The sequence below is a fragment of the Ctenopharyngodon idella genome, chromosome 18 (assembly GCF_019924925.1).
Source record: "Ctenopharyngodon idella isolate HZGC_01 chromosome 18, HZGC01, whole genome shotgun sequence".
In the NCBI taxonomy this organism is placed as follows: domain Eukaryota; kingdom Metazoa; phylum Chordata; class Actinopteri; order Cypriniformes; family Xenocyprididae; genus Ctenopharyngodon; species Ctenopharyngodon idella.
The window spans coordinates 7,482,238-7,498,344 of record NC_067237.1 but is presented as its reverse complement, the minus strand read 5'-3'; the positions used below and the strand labels follow the sequence as shown (position 1 = coordinate 7,498,344).

The 16,107-nt window shown below is 35.7% G+C and overlaps 1 protein-coding gene across 3 annotated transcripts in view; it reads right to left on the bottom strand.

The window, feature by feature from the left end:
• Positions 1-334: 334 nt before the first annotated feature.
• vaspb (vasodilator stimulated phosphoprotein b) overlaps positions 335-16,107 on the bottom strand; it is a 59,125-nt gene continuing 43,352 nt past the window's right edge. For 2 of the 3 annotated variants that reach the window (XM_051870132.1, XM_051870131.1), the window contains exons 5-14: positions 15,493-15,605; positions 14,630-14,874; positions 13,539-13,693; positions 8,534-8,606; positions 7,904-7,931; positions 7,778-7,817; positions 7,518-7,574; positions 6,249-6,321; positions 1,599-1,656; positions 335-1,510 (exon numbers count right to left, since the gene is read on the bottom strand). In XM_051870132.1, the coding sequence (XP_051726092.1) occupies positions 1,473-1,510; positions 1,599-1,656; positions 6,249-6,321; positions 7,518-7,574; positions 7,778-7,817; positions 7,904-7,931; positions 8,534-8,606; positions 13,539-13,693; positions 14,630-14,874; positions 15,493-15,605 (880 nt within the window). In that variant the 3' untranslated portion in view covers positions 335-1,472. The remainder of the gene's footprint in view (positions 1,511-1,598; positions 1,657-6,248; positions 6,322-7,517; positions 7,575-7,777; positions 7,818-7,903; positions 7,932-8,533; positions 8,607-13,538; positions 13,694-14,629; positions 14,875-15,492; positions 15,606-16,107) is intronic. The other variant, XM_051870133.1, reaches the window with a different exon arrangement.

Below are 16,107 nucleotides of genomic sequence, written 5' to 3'. Positions count from 1 at the left end.
CAATACATGTGTTGCAAATACGGTTCCTTAACGCAAGTTTTACTTGTGTCATATAGGCTACAATATATTATTGCATTGAAACCTATTTAAGAGCTGATTTCAGGTTTTACTTCAATGTTTCTCATGCTATGTGTCCATGCTAGGTTAACCTATATTATCATATCCATTTTAGTATCTGAAACACCACAAACAATTTAAAATCAACAGAAAAAACAACATAGAAACCAGAAAATCTTCTAATGAATAAGTCAAATGTGTTTTTGGCAAGGCTAAATAAATATTTTTCTTGTGATACGTGGACATATGGTGGTAATAAAAACGAGGCAGACACAAGTGCAGTAGAAGAAGCATCTGTATTTGACTATAAAGGCATCTAATCCAGTGTCTCTACGCAATTTTCTTTATATATTTCAGTGTAAAAAGCCTATATTCTATAGAAAAAAGAAACAAAAAAGATAACAGAAAACCGAAAATAACAATCTCTGAAAAGAAAACATTATAAATCACAATAAGTCCCCATTCACCAATTATTTCAATTAAAATAGAAACATTATCTCAAGTTTTCTATCATTTTCCCTCAAAACAAATATATATACCTTATATATATATTTATAATTATATGTATTTTCCAAGGCAGTTTGGCATGGCCAACAGACAAAAATGATCATGGCCATAGTATTTCATATCTCAACACAAAAGTTTAAAAACATTTCAAATGAGGAACATTTCAAATGAGGGCTGAAGCTATGAGAACAGTTGTTTCGCACCAACGGAGAGTGGCGGTCAGATGACCACATTCAAGATGGCACCCATAAACAGAGGCAAGTGCAGCCATACATCCATACACGCAAACATGCAACTACACACACAAAACATGAAGCTCAGAGCCTCAAATGAATGTGTTAAATATGTTCTAGTTTTCCCTATACCAAAAAAGAGGCGCTAAATCAGGTCTGACATGAAAATCTCCCAGTTGAAAGTGGAACCTGACATGGTGGTCCGGCCACGTGTGGTGGATAGCGTGTTTTTTCTCCAAGATCTGTCTTGTTTTTGCCTCCTTAGTGCTGCATCATAACTTGCGGGCTCTGCGGGTCTGTATATGGCCATTACAGTCACTGGGATAAGTGATATGATATATTCCCTGAATACAATAACTTTAGGCAAGTTTTGCGGTGAGCATTTATGCACTGTGTATTACAGGAATCAAGTGCGAGGGTGACGATGTGTATGTAAAACATTAAGTGGAAAACTAAATACGTAAAACTAAATGTGTAGAGAAAAGAAATGGATGAATGTGAAAGAAAACGATGGCAGGTAAAGGTACAACAAAGCTCATCTTGGGTTGAATGGTAATGATTTAGGGTTAAGTCCCTGTGTGATTGTGTGTGTGTGTGTGTGTGTGTGTGTGTGCGTGTGTGTGTATCCCTGGGTTCTCAGGACAAAGCGATCCCTTCCCATCCATTTATGTTGGACTATGTAGATCCTCGTTTCTGTAACTCCTGAATAAAGGCTGTGAAAGAACACATGGGAATAAATGAATACAAAAAATAATCTTAATTTTAAACACAGCAGGGACAGGAAGGGAAAGATGTATTCACCTCCGATGATTTCATTCTTAACCTTCTGAAGCTCTTTTCTCACCTCCTCTAGCAGTTCCTAAAGAATCAGATGGACACATATAAACAAATTCACGTTCACATGATAATATCTTTATGTTGATTAAAATCTTCTTGGTAACATTAAGGTTATAAGGTTGTCGCAATACAAAACTTTCTGTAGTCAATACAAATTTCAGTAACACAGCAAAAACTAAAGATGCTAAAGAACAAACTCCTTTATTTGAAGTCGGCATGAAATTACGTATATCAGAGTGAAACAGCCTCTTGAACAAGAAATATTGTAGGGCGGGACTTGATTTTGCCCATCAGGAATTAATTGAATAGTTGAACCACTGTGGTTTCCTATTGCTGTGATCTCATGTGAGTGACAGGTTGCCCCGCCCTCACGCCGGTAAACATGTCATCAGAGGCCCTGTTTACACCTGGCATTAAGATGCGTTTTGGTCAATCGGATCACAAATGGACGACGCTAAATACAAGTGTAAACGGGGTGTAAAACATTTTGAGCTTGTCCACTTTCAACCACTTCCAGAGGGCATCGAAAACACATTTGACCAGATTTCTTTCACAGCGTAGACGCTCATATGGTTGAATGCATTCGAACAGCCACTAAAGACCGCCTACTGACCTAACGCGGAAACATTATGGAAAGCGTGCTAGCCAGACAGGATTTAAACTTTGTCCGCTGAAGACCCAAGTTTGGTTTGAAAATGAAAAATATACCAAGCACAATGTTCTCACCATTTCTGATAACACGCACTCACTGTGTTCGGCCGGACTTGCGGCTATCAGAGCAGAAATGAAAGCTGATGCTCTCCGTATGTTTTCCGTCATCATGGGCACGTTCATATGTAAATTGTGCAAGCTTATTTTGTCCATTAGATCTAAAGATTTGAAAAAAAAAAAGAGACCACTACTCAAAGTGGAAAAAAGAGACACCAGGTGTAACTCGTCCACTTGTGCTCCGAACGAGCAAAACACATCTTAATACCAGGTGGAATCAGGGCCTAAGATGCATTTTGAACAATCAGATCACAAGTGGACGACATTAAATACAGGTGTAAATGGGGTCTAAAACGTTTTGAGCTTGTCCACTTTTGACCACTTCTAGAGGTCGTCGAAAACGCATTCGACCGGATTGCTTTTGTAGTGTATACGCTCATGTGGTCAAATGTCTTCGAGCAGCCACAAAAGACAGCCTACTCTCCACCAAAATGTGTTCGAGTGGTCTTGCAGCTATCAGAGCAGAAACGAAAGCTGCTGCTCTCCGTATGTTGTTCTGTCGTCTCCAGGAGCATTCATATGTAAAATTGTGCAAGCTTATTTTGTTCATTAGATCGAAAGATGGTTGAAAGTGGACAAAAGAGATGGATTAAAACACCAGGTGTAAACAGATATGTGTCTCCCTCGTCTATTTGTGACCCGATTGACCAAAACGCATCTTAATACCAGGTGGAAACAGGGCCAGAGAAGAGAAGACATGACATTGCAGGGAGGGGAGGGGAGGGGAGGGGAAGTTATTTTTATTAAAGATTATGATGAATTTTACAAATGAATTAAAAAAAAAAAAATAATTATGACGAGCAAAGATAAATCATTTATGATAAATGCTGCAGTATTCCTTAAAAAACAATTCTGATTTCATGGTGACTTTAAAACATTTATTAACAGTAACTAATACCAGACAATATTTAATTAAATAAATAATTTTTTGTTTTGTTTTACACAATTAAACTGTATAAAAGTATTTCAAGTATTTCTCAATTAAATAAATAGTTAACTGATAAAGTTTTCCTGTTATTTAATCAAGTAAACAGCCAGACAGCATTTGGCTACCAAATAAAGTTTAAAAAAAGCATTCTGACTCCTTTTTTACCCTGCATTGTTACCCAGCACAATCAGTGGAAGACGTCACAGCCACCGGACTGCTCCCTCAACCATGTGGAACATAAATATCACTTAACCAAACCTCTTTCCAGGGACCTGGCATTGGTGCATTTTGTCAGTATAGGATTTTCTGATTAGCATAAGATGTTGTATAGCTAATGTCAGTTAATAACAAATAATCTTTCATTTATTTGTCTGATGCATAATAAGGTTCTTCACCTTATTAGTTTAAAGTCACCACGAAATCAAATTGACATTTTTTTTTTTAAATGGAATATTGCAGTATATATTATAAATGATTTATCTGTGCACATATTTCTTTTTTAATTAATGTGCCCTCATAATTTTTAATCAAAATAACTTCTCCTCCCTCATCACTCACATGAGATCACATGCAACACACAACAATCCAACAATCCCATCAATTCCCGATAGACAAAATCAACTCCCACCTTATGTTTTTTTCACTTAGACATACATCAAAATAGGGAAGAAAAGACTATCACAACTTCTGTTTAAACTTTAGAAGAAAAGAAAAAAAAAAATCAAGAGCAACATCAAACTTAATCATTTACATACTTTATTTCATCTACCCTTCCTTACAAATACAGTAAGAGGGTCTACAAGTTAACCAATATCTCAAAAATCCATCAGATTAGTCAGCTGACAAACTCCCACCAATTTACAATGTTTGTTTTTATTCAGTAATCCTCAATGATTGGTCTTTACTGGTAAGGTGAAATTCCTTTAATCATGATAAAAATATAATATGTTATAATAAAGACAGGTATATTATTAACATATAATATAGGTATTGATATAATTGTTGTTATTATTATTATTATTATTATTATTATTAATAACAATGTTAATATTATTATTATTATTATTATTTTATTTTACAGAACAACAGTAAAACTACTAAACTAACATTTATGGTTGTATTAGTTTTTTGTTTTCAAAAGTTAAAACACTGAGCTCTTATTTTGGCGGAAAAAAACACAGGGAGACCTTTACGCTTCTCTTTGTTGACAACTACAGACTTATAAATATTTCTCATGACGCATGTTGCGTTCCCAAATGCAAATTATAAGCGACTCAAACACACAGCACTTGCAGAGTAGCATTTACTGTGAATCGAAACTGAAACAGTGCTGTTACAGTACTCTGAAACATGCAGCGCTTTAGACTATATATTTATATAATTACATCACAACCTTTGCGATTTGATGATTGTTAAAATTCATTAAAAAGTTACCAGGCAACTGGCAAGAAACACGGTTTCAACTCAGATTTTAACTCTCATTTGGCACTTTAAACCCTTGTTAACATGCCACTGGTGTCCCACAGATGCCGCCACGAGCTCGTGCAGCACTGTTAGAAGCAATCCGTGCATGAAATCTTAGAAAAATGTATTAGAAAACTTAAAATTTTGCAGTTTATTTAGGTGTTGTTTAATGATTACATTTGGACATTTCTCATGCTGAGAAACTGCTGATAAAATACAAATAATAATAATAATAATAATAATAATATTATATACATCTTATTTGACATGTAATAACTCAACTAGGAAATAAGGTAGGAGGGTAAATCTCCTACATGTGTGCTGCATCTGGTTCAATTTTTGTGGCGATAGCATAAAGTAATCAAAAGTTACAGCATTTTGGAACCAATGTAGCCTTTTTGTTTAGCCCTTGACGCCCCCTAATGGGAATTTTTAAAATCGTTACTCCATGAGGAATATCTTGTGATTGACTCAAGGAATTAAGTTGACTTTTGAATCATTTTAATCGGGATCATCCACTGTAAAGTAATGATGTGCCATTTTCTATGATCTATGCATGTTTCATTAAGTTATAAGCAAAAAATGCTATGTGAAAGCTACATCTGATTTTAGTTAGCGTCTGTGTGCCTGTGGGGTTTTATTCCTCACTCCGTGATCAATATCTCGTGATTGATGCATTGGATTATGTTGATTTTAGACTAGATTTTAATCATGAGAATCTGCTGTAAATGACGTGTGATTTTCCACAATTGGAGCATGTTTCATGAAGTTATGAGCGAAAACGTGACATAAATGCAGCATCCGTATATTATTTACATATGGGTCTTGCGGGGCTTCACGTACAAAAACTTGCTCACGTTTAATCAAAGCCCAAAACGTTTATACTTGTTGTATTCTACTATGTGTAGCTTTCAAATGACATATGACACATGACTATAAAAAATATTTAATAAATTATGAAAACTTTTTTTTTTTTTCCTATTTATCAGTGAATAACTCTGCACTACTTAGGAGTTAATTAAATTGGCTACATTCATTGTAAAGTTCAGACTGACTCGTTAAGAGTTGATAAAAATGGTTGGATGCATTAAAAACTGAGTTTCTAAGCTTTAAAATGATGCCTATTGTGTTATTCTTGTCAGCGGTTGCTTAGTAATTTGATTATGATTTTTTTTGTGGGGGTGGTGTACCACCAGCGGTACACTTCGGGGTTAAAGGGTTAACTAATGTTAACAATTACAGCTCTTGGTTTTATTAATTTATTAGTAAATGTTGAAATTAACATTAACAAAGTTTATTAAATGCTGTAGAAGTGCAGTTCATTATTAGTTCATGTTACCTTATTGTGTTACCTTTTATTTTTTAATCCATGGTGAAAACAAGTTTCCATAAAACACTGGTATTTTTGACATTCCTGTATAGTTATCTATTCATTTATTGACTTTGTTTCTGACCTGTTTAATTCGTTCCATCTCTGACTCTCCTTCTCCACTCTCAGGCTCTGCTGATTGGTTAACAGGTTTCATCCTGAAAAGACAGGAAGAGTCAAGTAATTAATAAATTGAAATAGGTAAAAAGAGGAGGGAAATGGAAAAAAGGAAAGGAGAAAGCAACGGACTGTACACAGCCCCAAATGGCAATAGACCAGCTTAAAAGAAGTCCAAAATGACTTTTAGAAGTCAGAGGAAAAACCCAACATCAAAATCTCATTCACTTCCATGGCTTCAATTGGAACAACGTCACTGCCAAAAAGCTGCTGTTCACAAAAAAAAAAAAAAAGAGTTCAGTATTTACTTTGGAAAAAGTCGAAAGAGAATAATCAACTTCTCTTCCCATGTTGGTTTTGGGCAATATTAGCTGGAAATAAAGCAGGGACACACACAAAAGTGATAGTCTGTGCACATTTGACTTGATATTTTAAACATACGATTTTGGGGTGTTGATTTCTAATCTTACATACTGTTTAGGAAGGTTAATATGTGAATTTGAACACAGCAAAAGTAATGTCGTGGTTTTAGAATTTAAGTCATGGATGTGGAGAGAGCTTTAATATGGGCTCTTACAAAGATCTGCTGGAAACAGAAGTAATAAAGTCAGTAACACAGAGCCCCCTATGGACAATAAGAGAATAGCAGCAGAATCAAAGCAATAAACCCAAGCCTGAAAAAAAAAAAAATGTAAGTACCCTTAAATAAACCATGTAATGCTGTTAAAAAAAAGGATATAATACAGTGACAGTGTTGCACAGATCTACAGGCACTACAGAAAGCCAAAGAGTTTCCCAAAGCTGACGCGTTTAAAGATGGCAAAACCAGCAAAGATGATCAGAAGATCAGAAACTCAGATCCACTCCAGTCTCATGATGCGTCAAGTCCAGTCTCCCTGAACCAACACTGTGTTAGTGAATGTGTGTGTGTGTGTGTGTGTGGGGGGGGGGGGGGGGGGGGGGGGTGTTTGTAGAAATAACCAGTTGTAAAATGAATAGAGGTCTGCAATTTTGGTATATTCCCATTAATACAGGAGATATATAGAGTATCACTTAAAAGTTTGAGAAGTTCATACTTTTATTAAGCAAGGATGCATTAAAATGATTAAAAGACTTGCATGGCTTACTACTTTATTGCATTGCATGTTTAGGTAAATGTGTGTGTGAAAGCAGGGGAACCAGGGGCGCTGACAGTGTTAGACCATAACCACATGAGAGCATACTGTAGTAAAAATACCTGGTAAGTGGGCTAGAGGAAGAGGGTGAATCCACACTTCTGGGTGCCGAGTTAGTCCTGTTTGAGACATGTACTGTATATATACACTTCACTTTAAACTACAGGGCCCTATGGACAGTCACATTGTCCATACTCACTCAACAGATGGAGTTCTTCAAACATCAGACTAAAGGAGATTCAGTGCTGTTACATGATTTAGACAAAAGTTCTCAATTCAATATTCAATACAGTTCAATATGTGTCTGTAAATGAGTGTTTACCTGGGCATGGTGGCTGATTTTTCCCATGGTCTTCTAAAGTCTGTTAATGAAAAATCACAGATTAGAAAAGACTCAATGAGTATCTAAATGTCACAAATATCAATCACAAATGTATTGTATTCTTACCGCCTGGGCCTTGAGTGTCAGAATCATCCTGAAGATCAACAGGTAAAGGAACAGAAACAGACAGAGAGCAGAATGAAAGAGTGTTTCTTTAACATTCAATAATAGTGCTAGTGTTTCAAGTCTAACTCAATTTTACTACTTAGATTTACAGTAATAGCAGCTATATTCCATCTCTATATTCCATCCATTCCAAGTCTATGCACAAGCTCTATAAATCTTTTAAGACTTTTGCATGCACTTTAAAAAGTCGATTTACAGGAAATCTTTTTTTTTTGCAGGATTTTTCCCCCAAAACCAGTTAAGCACAAACCCCATGTCACAACCAATCTCATTGGTCAACTCAACACAATCTCCTGCAACAAAAATGTCAGACTTTCAGAAAAATCTTAAATGGATCTGATCGTGACAAACAGACATGCTGTCTATCAGGATATGCTACCAGTTCTATACTAAGGTTATGGTTATGGTTTAGGGTAGCTTTGTGTAGGCAATCAGGACTGTGACTGACATAACTAATGAAATCTTTAGAGTCGGTGTGTTTGTGCTTAACTGGGGGAAAATCAAGCAAATGCTTTGTTTGTGGAACTGACACATTTACCCAAAATGAGCCTTAAAAGATAGTGCTCTTACATTACTGGGCTCTTCTGCTTTGGGAAGTTCTGCTTTGGGAAGCGGCTTCTCCCCTTTATCGGTTGCTTTTCTCCTGTGTCATCAACCAATTAAAACAAAGAAATTATTATTATTATTTTTTTTAAATCAGTCATTTACAATACAGTTCAAAAGTTCAATGGGTTATTTACAACTTAATATCTGTAGACAGCATCAGTATCAAGTTTGCAAAATAAAATTAAAGATGCATTCACAGTAATAAATTAGGCGCAAGGATGATTTACTTGAATGGATAGTTGACCCAAAAACGAAAATTCTTTTAACTACTCGCACTCGTGTCATACCAAACCAAGGATTCATTCATCATGGAAAGACAAATGAAGATAGTTTTAATGAAACCTGAGAGATTTCTGTGGATTAAAGGATTAGTTCACTTTCCAATTAAAATTTCAGGATAATTTACTCACCCCCATTTCATATAAGATGTTTATGTATTTCTTTCTTCAGTCAAAAAGAAATGAAGGTTTCTGAGGAAAACACTCAAGGATTTTTCTCCATATAGTGGACTTCAATGGTCTCCAAACGGTTAAAGGTAAAAATTACAGTTTCAGTGGAGCTTCAAAAGCGCACTTCCGTATTCTTCAAAAAGCTTACGCTGAATGTCCTACACCTTCTCTATTCAACTTACGGAACGAACGTGGCGCCAGTTCCGTTTTTTCCGTAAGTAGAATAGGGAAGGCGTAGGACATACAGCGTAAGCTTTTTGAAGAATACAGAGGTGCAGTTTTGGCGGAGCCACTTGAAGGCGATCATTTGTTTATATAAAGTATATACATTTAATTTTTTTTTTAGAAAATGACTGATCATTTCTCTAGATAAGACCCTTATTCCTCGTCTGGTATCGTTTAAAGCCCTTTGAAACTGCACTGAAACTGTCATTTTTACCTTCAACCGTTTGGAGACCACTGAAGTCCACTATAAGGAGAATAATCCTCGAATGTTTTCCTCAAAAACCTTCATTTCTTTTCGACTGAAGAAAGGAGGACATGGACATCTTAGATGACATGGGGGTGAGTAAATTATCAGGAAATTTTAATTTAAAAGTGGACTAATCCTTTAATGTATAAAAGCCCAAATTAAATCTGTCACATAAAGTGATTGTGTCTCTTTAGAAGATTTAGATTAAACCATTTGATTCATATGGATTATATTTAGGAACATTTGTAACAACATAAAGGTGAGTAAATGATGACATGGTTTTCATTTTTGGGTGAATTAACCCTTCAAGGGGGCATTTGTCAATTTACCCTAATAAATAGAAAATATTAATATATATACAAATATCGCTCTGAAAATATTTGTATAAAAATGCATATTTTTGCAAGAAACTTATAGTTTCGATAGATATAATAAACAACTTTAAATTAATAGTTTTATATTTCTCCATTGTTTTTGTCACCATAAATTGTCATTCGCAATGCCTCATGGGATTGTAGTTCTTTCCCCTCATTATAGCCATTAAGTACACAGTCTTGTACATTTTTTAAAAATCTGATTTTGAAAAACTTTTTTGCTTCAAATCAAAGTTTGTAATGTTATGATTCACCTCATAGCTGGTTGGCTTGGTTCATGGCTTATAATGCTTTAATAAACACTTTTTTAAAATCCCTATGGGAAAAAATACCTCCGGAACCAGCGCTGCTGAAAAAGTGGATGGGCACTAATGCACTCTATAAAGCTGAGTTCTGCACCTCCAATTACAGGAATTATGTCAGCAATGCAGAACAAGCAGTTCATCCACCTAGTCATGCATCTACACACACTTCACAGCTCAAATAACAAATATTTATGTAATAAGCAATTCGTTTAATGAGGAATGTAAGTGCTTCACACTGCTTCTATTAAAGCCTCCAGCACTCAATACATGTCAAGGTTATTACCAAAGTCCTTCGATCAACAGCCATATTTGAGTAACACCCCAAGCTGTTATTTTCTAATCATGCAAGAACATCATCTTTCAGTTTGAACAAGGAAAGACAAAAATATCCAAAACCAACTGACAAGACTACATTACAAAAATGTAATCCATGTGTCTAGTATTACAGTGTGTGTAGTCACTTTATGCATTGGAATTTAATTCAGAAACTGAAAATCAGTTCTTATTTAGAATCTGTTCCACCTTTAAATAAAAATAAAATACCAGAACCAAATGAATTTAGTTCTTAAACATGCATTCTGCCGCCAATACTCAGCAGTGCCGCAACACCTCTACTAAATCTATAGTGTGAAATCAGTGCAGCCCGATTCAAAAGACTCTTATGAGCTGGTGGAATGAAATAAATACTGTGTGTTACTACATTTTTGTATGTTCAATATTTTTATTATGTATTTATTTTATGTATGTATCTGCATGTAGTTTGAACAAATTACTGAATTGCATTTATAACGTCTCTAAAAGGTCTGTTAAAAGTGACTCAGTAACAGTATAGTTTTATTTAAACTGTCAGACCATGTCTTCATGGCATAAACCGAATTACAAAAATACAAGACTTACATATATACAATAAAAATAAAAAACAGTTAAAAGTGATTAAATGTATCTGTAAACACAGATACCTTCTGAAAGAATTATATTGAATTTATTCCTAATTTGTTATCTATTGTTCAAGTGTGAAATGATCTGATCAGTTGGTCATAGATTGCTGAGGGAGGTAAATACAATACAAAATGCAATTTTGTTTAAATACTTCTTCCACAGAAGCATCATTAAAAGAACTGCTAATGAACCAGAAATAAATGTAATCGGAGTCAAAGTCAGGGGGAGCCTTGAAGGTTAAGGGGGGTAAAAAAGCATAAATAAGCGCAAGCACACTGCCTAGAAATGGATGTTAATGGAGGAGAGGCTTCAGTAGACTGAATAAACTGCTTTTGACTCAACAGCCAATCAGCTTTTCTTCAACATATTTACCATTAATTATTAAATTTGGATTGATCGATTTTAGAGTTTGCAACAATTTTGCGACAGGTAGGATTCAGTTTATGGAATTTCTTGTTCATTTTGCGGTATCCACAAACAGCGTTTCACAATCGTACAACTCTGACAGCAACTCAATGATGTCAAAGCGATATTGTGTTTGGTTATCAAAGGCACATGTGATCCAAGTTGACCGCTGTGTTTTCTCTAACGGTAGAGCCGCAGAGGTTGATATCTTTCCATTTGAGAGAATTTTTTAGTGTGACAGCTTTGTTCCTGCCCTTTTTTACAATCTGAATTAGGGCTGCTTGATTATAGCAAAAATCATAATCAAAATTATTTTGGTCAATTTTGTAATCGCGATTATTTAACATGATTAGAAGTGGGCAATATGAGCTTGCATATCTTATAAATTTTTTCACAATATCGATATACATCAAGTATATTTTGTTGGAAATAAGGTTTATGACAGTCACATTACATTATTTGACTGTTTTGGGTGTTAAGGAGGGGTGAAAGTGCACTGCTTTAAAAGAAAGGAATGGAATGCCGCACAATAATAATAGTTTTATCTCAATTATCATGTTATCATAATCATTGGAAGCAGTGACGGCGCTACACAGAGGCTGGGGGGGCTATAGACCCCCCAGGAATAGCCCCTGTTTAGCCCCCCAAGCAGTTGAGATGATAAAGAAGACGAGAGTGCAGGTAGGAAACCCTGTCTCTGAGGGGGCCAAAGAAAGATAATTGAAAGAGGAGTCAGAGAGTGAAAGGTTTGAGAGAGAAACCCCTGAGCCAAGACATGAGGGAGAGCATCAGCAGTGGAAGGACGCCCTTTTCTTCGACGCCAGTAACCTCTGCGTCATGTGAGCGCAGTTTCCTGCATTAGGGCCTGTTCACATGTTGAGTTTTTTGCGTGCTGAAATTCGTTGTTTCAAATGTAGAGGCACGGCAAGAGCACTCATAACAGAAGTGCTTGTTTTTTCCAGGCACAGCGAGATGAAAAAATCTCAACTTTTCAGAATGCCGCAAGTGCACCGCAGGTCATGTGGCAAAAACCAACCGATCAGCTTCAGCCTTTCCGTAACAAAACATCGAAAGCTCAGCGGAGATGGACGAACAGCTGATCATAGCTGTACAGGACAGGTTTTTATTTCTCATCTCCATAAATATATCTAGTAGTACAGCTAATGCAAGGGATAGAAATTAATTTATCCTTTGCTGAAACTTCTTCATCTTCATGGCTCATAGCAACGGCAGACACTACAGGAGTGCAAGCTCGATCCCGAGTGCTTTTGAAAAGATGAGATAGTGGCACAGCATTTTCCATACGTTTTTAGACGTGACGTGAATATTTAATCTCTCTCCAGTGCTGAAGTCTTTCACCTTTGCATGTAAAAGTTTTTTGTCGTTATCTTGTGGTCACTTGTTTTAAGCTTATATCTATTTTTTTAATATGCCTATTCTTTGGCCAAATATAATTTAAAACTACATTTATGTTGAATGTGGTGTGTATCATAGCTCTTTTTATAAAAAATGACAATTTCTTTATGAAGTAACTCCGACATCATGAATATCGATTATTTTCTTAGCACCCCCACATAATGGTCTAGCCCCCTCTTAGCACCGGTAGAGGAAAAATTCTGGCGCCGTGCATGATTGGAAGCCCAAAATTAGAAACTGTAAATTCAATTAATCACGTAACCCTAATCTGAGGGACAAATTGAAATTATTGTGGTAACTGACAGCCTGCTACTCATGCATCCCATCATCATTAGGCTGTAAAAAATTTGAAAAACTCCTTAAAACTGAGACACGTTCCAATGTTAATGGGGGGATACGTTTGTGATCTACACATTTGCGGCAAAAAAAGAAATTGATACTTTTGTAAGCATTGATAGTGTGTTTTGATTTTTGACTTTTTTGGACCTTTCTCCTACGCACCTATCCATTCCCTGCAGGTGTGCGAGCGTAATTGCTAATTAATTTATCGTTTACCGTATGGTTTTGATTTTTTTTTACTACTTTTTATCTAATAGTTTTTCTACTGACCGTCGTGCTAGAATTGCGCTCATCTCTCCCATCAGGCCTCCTCCTCCGCTAGGCATAGACACACTGCTGCGGCTGCTGTCTGCTTTAGGAGGTGCCGCCACACTGACCGCAGCACTGCTGCCACCTCCTCCACCACCACCACTACCAGCATCATCCTGCAAGGGGAAGCACTGAGTCAATAACCGCAGTCAGGCATGAATATGTGCACAAAATATTGTGGGAGATCAGTCTTGACATTTAAACTACTGAACAAACTGAATAACACGTACATTTATTTGTAATTTCATCTTTGTGAATGAATGTTTTAGCCTGTATTCTTTTGCTTTACATAAAAGTTTATTCTTTTTTCTTTCCAAACTGGATACTTTTAACAAGTTTCCACATGGAAACTTATTTCATTGTCTTTTTAAAATTCCATCAGGAGGAACACTAAGGCCCATTCACACAAGAACGATAACTATAATGATAATTAAATTAATGTCCACACTGACGCACCCATACATTTCTATTTATTATAAAAGTGCCCTGCAGTTATGTCGTTTGCTGCTTTAAATCAGTGGATCAGTGGATTTTGATTGGCTGATAATGTTTTTATCATTCATCAGCTGGAAAAAAAAAAAAAAAAAAACATTCTGAAAGTGAATCCAACGATATCGTTACTCTTTGTCATTATCGTTATACTTGTGGTGGACTTTCCTATTCTCATAAAATTACAACAATTATTAAAACTTTATAGTTATCACAATAGTAATCAAGCTTGGTTATTATGAACGGGCTTTTAGGCTCTTATTTCACATCTGGCTTTGTATGCGATTGGTTGTCACCGTCTACCCCATTTAAGTTATAGATTTGCCAGTGATTAATTCTCTGTTTCTCCAACACAGTATTGATTTTACAATATTTTCTACTTAATACACACTCCTGGTCTTTCAACTGTGCATTCACAAGGGCACGTTATTATAACTTGCTCGGCCTCTGAAAAGAATTTAATTTCCGGGTGATGTCACCATAACCGTAAATAATGTTACAAGGAAGTGACACATTATTTCAAAATTCTCTTTTTGTGATTCTCCTGTCACTCATTGTCTCACCTTAGGCACTTTACGGAGTTTGGCAGCTGCCAGAGCAGCAGCGAGACCACCGCCACCCGGTCCTCCTTCCCCACCTCCTCCAGAAGGGGGCAGAGGAGGAGCAGGTGGAGGTGGAACTCCTCCTCCTCCCAAGGGGGGAGGCCCAGGTGGTGGGGGAGGTCCAGACGGAGGGGGCCCAGGGGGAGGTGGGGGTCCAGGGGGAACCGGAGGGCCTCCAGGGGCCAAAGGTGGTGGTGGAGGAATGACTACAGTAGAACAACAGCACATGATTCACACACACACAAACACACACAAAAACATTTTAAATAATTACATATTAGCTCAGAAATAGGGGTAGACAAATAATCGGTTTGAAAAATATTTTTTGTATTATTGGTTCTTTAATATAAGTTCTGAAGAATGCAATACTTTTTCAAAAATTATATATATTTTTATTTTAATCATTAAAATAAATAATTTGTATTAATAAGTAATAATTATATTTTACTAATTAAAAAATATAATTGTAATAATTTATATTTTATATATATAATTTATACATAATTTATCCATTATAAATTAATATTTTTTTATGAAAAATTCTACTTTTTTTACTGTTACTGATTTCTACTGGTTTCTACTCTAACCTGATATAACAATGACATTACACCACTGTGCATTCAACAGGAGACAACAGTATTCTCACAGATAAATAATAATTGTTAATTATATTAATAATTAAAAATCTGTTCTGTGTATTGTTTATTAGATGCTTAAACATTTTTTTATTCAATCATAAAATATACAGTTGAACTAGAGAAGACAGCAGTGATCCAGCAAATACACAGAGTCTCATCCGTTGAGGTGAAACACTTTCTACTGACCTGGAGCTGCTTGCCGTTCTCTTTCTTGTCTTTCTCTCTCTAGTCTTTCTCTTTCCAGTCGTTCTCTTTCCTGTCTCTCCCTCTCTATCTGTTCCAACCTCTGCTGTTCCAATCTGCAGGGGAAAAACATGAAGAAGGCATTGCAATTATTTTGACAAATACTGCAATTTTAAGTTATATTTGTGAGTCAAAAAGAGAATAATTAAATCATGTAAATTAAAATTAATTCAAAATAAAAAATAAAACATTGAAAAATATGAAATATGTAGTTCACCTGCATGTCATGTGACCATTAACTGACAAAGAACCGTAAACATGCAGATTGCATGTCATTATATTATTGAAATATTAACTTAAAATTTCAGGTGGTACTTCAAGTGAATATTTGGGGTTCAGCTAAAAAAAAAAAAAAAAAAAAGGTTGGGCATTTGTTAACTTATTTTGGTGCTTGGCTATTTAGGTATTATTCAGGCTTAAACAAAAAGGCATAAAAACATTTTAAAAATGCATATTCAGTATAAGTACAAAAACTAGCAAGGAATGCCTTTTGTCTCCAAATGAAAGTCACATCGAAACGGAAATAGCGATAGATCGTCTATATTACGTACATCCAAA